Source organism: Mesitornis unicolor, unplaced genomic scaffold (assembly GCF_000695765.1).
Source record: "Mesitornis unicolor isolate BGI_N332 unplaced genomic scaffold, ASM69576v1 scaffold31847, whole genome shotgun sequence".
Taxonomy (NCBI): Eukaryota; Metazoa; Chordata; class Aves; order Mesitornithiformes; family Mesitornithidae; genus Mesitornis; species Mesitornis unicolor.
In genome coordinates this window covers 11,307-18,491 of record NW_010198928.1, presented here as the reverse complement: position 1 = coordinate 18,491, position 7,185 = coordinate 11,307, and the positions used below count along the sequence as shown (strand labels likewise).

General features: G+C 33.5%; 1 protein-coding gene across 1 annotated transcript in view; it reads left to right on the top strand.

The window, feature by feature from the left end:
* Positions 1 to 362: 362 nt before the first annotated feature.
* Positions 363 to 7,185, top strand: part of LOC104544433 (poly(A) RNA polymerase GLD2-like) — a gene marked incomplete at its 3' end in the record, with an annotated part of 14,425 nt that continues 7,602 nt past the window's right edge. Inside the window, exons 1-7 of the mRNA XM_010189306.1 lie at positions 363 to 526; positions 1,163 to 1,276; positions 3,088 to 3,331; positions 3,889 to 4,003; positions 4,121 to 4,212; positions 4,930 to 4,996; positions 5,988 to 6,057. Coding sequence (XP_010187608.1) covers positions 363 to 526; positions 1,163 to 1,276; positions 3,088 to 3,331; positions 3,889 to 4,003; positions 4,121 to 4,212; positions 4,930 to 4,996; positions 5,988 to 6,057 — 866 coding nt within the window. The remainder of the gene's footprint in view (positions 527 to 1,162; positions 1,277 to 3,087; positions 3,332 to 3,888; positions 4,004 to 4,120; positions 4,213 to 4,929; positions 4,997 to 5,987; positions 6,058 to 7,185) is intronic.

Sequence of the window (7,185 nt, the reverse complement as noted above, 5' to 3'; positions counted from 1 at the left end):
CCACTAAAATATGTTACTCTTCCTTGATATGAAAGCTCTTTTGTTTTGTTTCCCGTAACTTTCATAAAACTAAACTTAAAATGGAGAGGAGTAAATCAAAATTCACTTTTTAAAATAAGTAGTAATTGTGAAACTTAGAAAATACAGTACTTTTATTTACTTTCAGGTGACAAGATGCTAAATAAAACTAGCCTGCAATCACAATTCTTTTAAGCAATCTGTGAAAATATATTCTAGATTATTTCAATTTAAAAACCAAAAGTTTAAAAGGTTACTAGTATTTTTTGTTGCCTAATTTTTATATATATATTTTTTTTAAATGTAGGCAAAAGGCTACATGTTCACTTCAGGTAGAAAGGAGCATGTTCCCAAATTCCTCCAACTTGGATTGTCCACCCTTCCCTCCAAAACATCATCAACAAAGTAATTTCTTCAATAAGCTTCCTCTAACTATACCACTTACTATTCTTTTTCACCAGCAAATTATTGATGCTCAGTTTAACTTTCAGAATGCAGCAGAAGTACAGTAAGATTTGATAGTGGGGGTTTGAGTTGAAAAAGACAGTTAACTGTCTCTTGAAAGAAGTATTTCTGTTTATGGAGGATGTTTTTCACTGTTTTTAACATTAGACTGCATTAAACTTTAAAAAGATAAGAAAGTGTCATGTAAGACAGAGCTATATCACTGCTGTTGGTGATCTGCAAGCTTTAATGCTCTTCTGTGTTGTACATAATGCATGAGATGCCATTGCACTGGTTAGAGTTAATCGCAGTTCAGTTTTAAATATTTCCAATTGTATTTGTTTACTGGGGAAATCAGGGATGAGATGAGAAGGGGAAGAAACATTTGTTCTTGGGATTAGGTCTGAAGACATGATGGTGTTCTTTAGGCTCTTAACTTTAATGCTGCCTTAAGTTAATTTTTTTTACTAAACTCTTCTTACATGCGTGTAGAATGAAGAATGGCTGTATTCTCTTTTTTTTTCCTTTAACGAGAAATACAATATATACTAAAACATCTCTTCATTTTGAATAGAAAGACAGATATATTACTTCTAAGAAAAAAAATGGTGGGTCTTAGTGAGTTTGGTTAGTACTCAAGAAAAAAATGCCAACTTCAAAAAAACATATTACTTATATGAATAACAATTATGGACTGCAGGCCTTTCAGTGGGAACCTTGCAACTATTCCAGCTGTTATACTGCAGCCCTTGACTTATGGAAATGGCAGTCCAGTGTATATGTTTGCAGCCCCCATGTCATTCCAAGGGAGAAAGTAAGTTCTTTGTGATTAATTTCAGTTGTAATGCACCTATGATGAAGTTTGTCTAATATCAATTTATTGTGCAGCTTGTATTTTGTTAGAAATTGCAAGAATACTGAATAAAACTTTTTTGATGAAACAGGCCATGTCATGGATCTTTAAAGTATTCATGAATCTGCTTTTGAGAATTTTAGTACTCATAAGTGACTTAGTATGTGTAGTTTTTATCTTCCAGCAGCTGTGACCTTACAGAACTGACTTGTATATTTTATTTTAATACTATAATAAATTGTAGTCTGTGTGTGCTTGACTATAAGAGGGTTTGTGTCAATAAAGTGAGTGTTCTCTTCCTGTTATTTTGTCAGGCTGACTGTTCCTTCAATGTTTTATGGGAATAGTGATGTTTTTCTGATATGTGCTAGATGTTTTTCCTGATTTTCTTAATCATGTGATGTTTTATTTTTCAAACACAAAGTGTTAAATTCAAGCATATATAAGTTCTGAGAAAATGAGTACAATTAAATATATATTGTGTTAAGCTATAGTTGAGTATATAACTGTCACATGAACTGAAGAAGTTTCTGGTTTTGTTCTGTATGCATGTTTTCATCTTGACCAGTCTGGTTTATGGAAATTTGCAATCAACTAGTTAATCCTTAGATCTTGAGTTAACTCTTAAAATATCTTTGCCAAAGATGAGTTCATGTAAGTTCTTGTAAGTTCTTTTTGGTTAAAAAAAGCTGAAACAGCAGCATGTTTTAATTTAACGTTATGAGTTCTTTTAAGGCTGTGGGTGGGTAATGTTATCAGAACTTCTCTCAGACTTGAAAACTGAAATGGTGATTTGAGGTTTCTTCAGTTAAACTTGTGTTTAATAATACTGTCTTTCCAGGTCCCCAAAAGCTGTGCCAGCTTTTCTGAATGCAAGAAATAACTGTAGTTTTATTAATAGATAATTCATTGATATGTATGAACATTTGATTTCATGCCTTTTTTTTTTAATTAAAAATGTGTGACTACCTTCATACTGGTTAGCTTATATGCAATACTTTATGTATAAACAAAACATGAATGTCCTCTTTTATTCTTTACTGTGGATAGACCACAGTATTAAATTACTGTTCAGCTTTCAGTACAACTTTTTGGTAATGAAGAGTTCAGATGCCAAGGGGCTGTCTGTAAGATCTCTCTTCAAATACATTTGAATTCCTGTGATAAATGACTTAATGAGAAGTTACAAGCCTGTGCTTGAAAATGAGACATTAGTTTTATAACCCATGTAGCTTAGTACAATCATTAGTTTGATTTGTCAAATGGATAGTGGTTCTTTTTTTGCCCAGATTACACATTTCACAGTACAATCTAAGCCTACACAGACAAATGCTACATTTTGAATGGCTATTGTGGTGAGTTTCTTTTTCTCCCCTCCTCACTACTGAACTTATATTATTCATCACTGGGTATTCGGAACTCACAAAACTTTCTCAGTGCACTTCTGTTGAATTTAAAGAAAAGTACACTTACGTAGTCTGTATGACTCTTAAAACAAACAAACAAAGTATATGGTCACAAAAACAGTAATACCAGCATTCATCTTTCTTAGCTGTCCTGCTTAGCTGAACTTGCCATTTAGGTTTCAATTGGTTAATACAGATACTCTTGTAAAGCAGTTGCATCAATTCACTTCAAGGGTATCTGTACTTTTGTAGTTTCTCTTTCCCATTCCAGGTTTATTTCACCTAATATCTAGGATGAGCACATCTTTTGTTCTGTAGAATACTTGCTTTTAGTGAAATAGTCGCATAATTTTTTTTTTTCCTTAGGAGGCTAAGTGAACGAAGTGTTCCATATGATGCTAAACGGCAGCGGTTTCATTCACCTCAAGCAACTGTAGTTAACCAAGCAGTGCCTTTACCAGAAGAATGTTGGTATTACTTCTCAGGACCAATTCCATCTCCGCTATTCCATGTGTATTACCCACCAGATTTAACTGGATATGTCCCTCTGTTGCAAGATACTTCATTTCCAGACCCTATAGAAACCACGCTCCCTGTGGCAAAAGATAAGGTAATATCTTTCTATGCCTGTGCTTTACATTTGCCTTCTGAGTAGGCAGGATCCAATGATGCTATGGCAGACCACAAAAATTTCTGCAAGGTTCTGTGATAGTGTTGTGGAGTCTCTATTGCTGAGCTGTCATTAATGTAGGTGCCACTACAGTCCTATATAGCCTCCTTGTGTGTTTGGTTTTGGAGCATTTTGGTGGGGTTGTTTAGGGGTGTTTGTTTTTCATACTAATGTTGGAAAATCTACTTGTCTGTCAGCAGAAGATAGCTCTGGTCTTTCACTGCTTATTCTCCAAAAGGCTGCAGATACTGATGGGGCAACAATTACTTTCTGTGGATAGATATCTTATAAAAGCTTGAACAAATTTACATTTTAAAACTTTGCAGAAATTTCTTCTGGGGAGGTGTTCAATATGAATTCAAGTGCAGTAAAACTCTAGACAATGGAATAGACTGTGAAACTTTTTTTTTTAATGCTGTCTTCTATGTTTGATGTAATTGCATCTCTTGCAGGAAAGAATTTTCAATTCTCTTTACTTTTTGAATGTGTGTGTCAAGTTAAGTCAGCAGGTTTTGGAGTTGTTTCAAGCATGTCAGCAACAGGCCTGTGATTTGAACAGAAAAGAGCTTTGCAGAATGGAACTCCAAGGAGAAATTCGGCGTATTTTTCCACGTATGTTTTGAATTTGATTACTTAATATCAGTTTGACCTTCAAGTTCATAGTTCTTTCTTCCTTCTTAAACTATGGCATGTTGCATCAGTTTTTATTTCATGATTCTTCTGTTGCAGAGAGCAGACTCTTTTTGGTTGGGTCCTCACTGAATGGATTTGGCACTAATAGCAGTGATGGTGACTTGTGCTTGGTGGTTAAAGAAGAACCAGTAAGTAATATTAAAAAAAATACATTTTAAATATAGAATTTAATTATATATGTGTGTTTATAAGGATGGATTCTAAAATGAGAAACAAATGTTCAAATCCTTTTGATATAATAACACAGTTTTGCACTTAATGCTTGTGAACTGTGAGTCCAATAATGTTGCAAATATTAATTTAATGGGTGAACAAAGAACAGCAAAATGGAGAAGTAAGTTGTCTAAAATCATGAAGAAAATTGCTTAAAGAAATCTAATTTTAGATGCAGGAACAACTTCTAATAAGTACATTTTTTTTATTTCTGTATTTAGATTCATAGCCACTAATTTTAGTGAGCAGGCATAAGATATTTTGCATATCAAATTCCTTCTTAAGTGTTTTTGGTGAGAGAAAATGTTTGAGTAGAATTTTAAGTTGAGAGAAGATTTAACAAATCTAAATGGAGCATAATTTTGGAAGAATTGAAACACCATTGAAAATGAATTATGTTTTTGTATAAGTGGGGCTAGATTTCCCTCAAGTTCTGTGATTTGTGAATGTCTGATAGTTACTTTGCATGTTGAATATGAATTGTTTTGTCTGGCTTTTGCTACACTAAATGTATTTGTAGACTGAGGAATATGTTCATACTCATGTACATGTCTTATTTTGAGAATAACTTTTTATTTTAAAGGTAAAGAATGCTTATTAGATACCATTTTTTTTTCTTTAATATATTTCAGGTAAATCAGAAGACTGAAGCAAGGCTTATACTCAGCTTAGTCCAAGAACTCTTCAGTACTGAACTTTGTAAGTTCCTGGCTACAGTGAGGTGGTAACATTATTGGCGATTCTGGAAGAAGTATTGATGCACAGTTGTAACTAACTTGCGTAATTGCATGTTGTCTAGCTTCTAATAACAGTATTGTTTGGGGAAAAGCTATAAATATTTAGTACTGTTACTTATCTTGGTGCTGATGGATAGTAATTAGAAAAATGTAAGGGTTACCTTCCAAGCTAGTAGACTTCAAGAACAGGTAGCATCTAAAATGACTTTTGAATAGTGGACCACAATTGTAAGGAGGCAGGGGAAATGGATTTCTCTTTGGAAAACCTGTAGGTGAAATCTTGCATGTCCTCTATTGTCATTAAAGCAAAAGGTAAATAAAGCTTATCCCCTCTTTGATGGAAAGTGGTGTCCTGTTTTCAGTAGTAATTTGATAGCAAATGTCTTTCTTGGTGTGTACTTCAGTCAAAGAAATAGTTCTTGAAGTTTTAAGCATGATCAGTGCATAGTGATGATACAGTTACGTTAATATTTTTTTGATCAGTAAAATGCATAACTTCAACTGTAAGCAGTCTAGACACGATTAACAAGTATGCAGCTGATAAAGTGCCCCTTGCTACGATGTGGTGCTGGTCTTAAGTATCTGGCCATTCTGGATGGGTCTGTTCTTGCTCCTTTCTTTTTGAACCTTAATTATTCAAGATTTCTATTATAAGTACTGCTCAGTGAAAGCTTTGTAGATCTGCATTCCTTCTTGAATATACTTCCTACAGAAAAATTTTTTGCTAATTTTTTTCTCTGGCATTTAGTACGGTTTTTTTTTTCCACAGACTTTCCTAGATTGTATTTTTGCTGCAGTTGCTAAAGGTTACATAGTTTAGCACAACCCTTTCAAGAATATACTTGCTAAATTTAATAAGCTACTATTTCCTATAGATCAGTCAGTTTGACTCTAGGATCTTTTAAGATCAGCATCTTACACGGAACTTAATTGCATCTTTTTCTCCCTTTCAGCAGGCTACATTGAACAAGCTCAGCTGATTCAAGCAAAAGTGCCAATAGTGAAGTTCAGGGATAAAGTCAGGCAAGTATTCTGTTCAATATCACTTCTTAGACTCTGACACAAGAAAATATCTATGTACTGTCCATATGAGTAGTCCCACTGAAGTTATGCTTTGTGTTGTACTATAGTTGGGTTGCAAATTTGTACAGCTAGTGTGCAGTGGCAGTCAGCTTACTTCCTCGATGACCTGAAACACCTCTTGTGGTTGAGATGCTTTTTAGTTTCTGTGATGTGAATTAATAGGGATACATCATGTATTTCTATGGGTGATTTGTCTAGTTGACAGATGGTTCATGACAGGGAAGCAACAGAGGGAAGAAAACTGTTGTGAAAGATAATTTTGCTTTCTGTGCAAACATCTTAACTCTTGAGCTATTAATTTGCAGCTTTTACACTATACCAACAACACTGAACCAAACTTTAGTTTCTTGTGATAACATTGTTTGCTTGATTAATTTATTTTTTTGTCCATTTTAGCAGTATATTCTGCTGTCTTCTAGGGAGGTATTCTGTGTTTAACAAAGTGTAGTATTGCATATTGGTCATGTTTACAATTTGAACTAATAAATATAATCCACTAAGCTTTTCTTGCATCTGAGATTATATAATGCTTGTTAGGCTTTTGATATATACTTTCTTTCATTGACACTGAATCCCATATTTACTTCTATATGCTTGCCCATCTTTTAAAAATTGGAATAATTTTTATCTAATAACTTTCCCATCTAACAATACAGAAGCTAAAATTTGTGTTATATGGCTTAGCTACATATAACAATGTTAGTCTTCATAGATAAGTTCAATGGTCATTCCTGGTAAAAATCTTCTATAAATCATGGAGCTACAGCAAGAATATTTTTTTCCAATTTAACATAAGAAAATAAACTTTACAAAGAAACCTTAAGTATGGAAGTGATTAGGTCAGAAGGTGGAAGTCTTTTGTAGGCATTTATAGTCCATACTATGGTTAATTGCAAAAAAACTGGATATTAAGATACAAAAAAAAAAAAAAAAAAAAACCAAAAACCACAACACCAGAAAAACCAAAACCCAAAAAAACCAACCACACAAACCCCCACCAAAAAAACCCCACAACTCCAAACAGTCATGATATTTGTATACCTTAGACAAGACTTAAAGAATACTTTA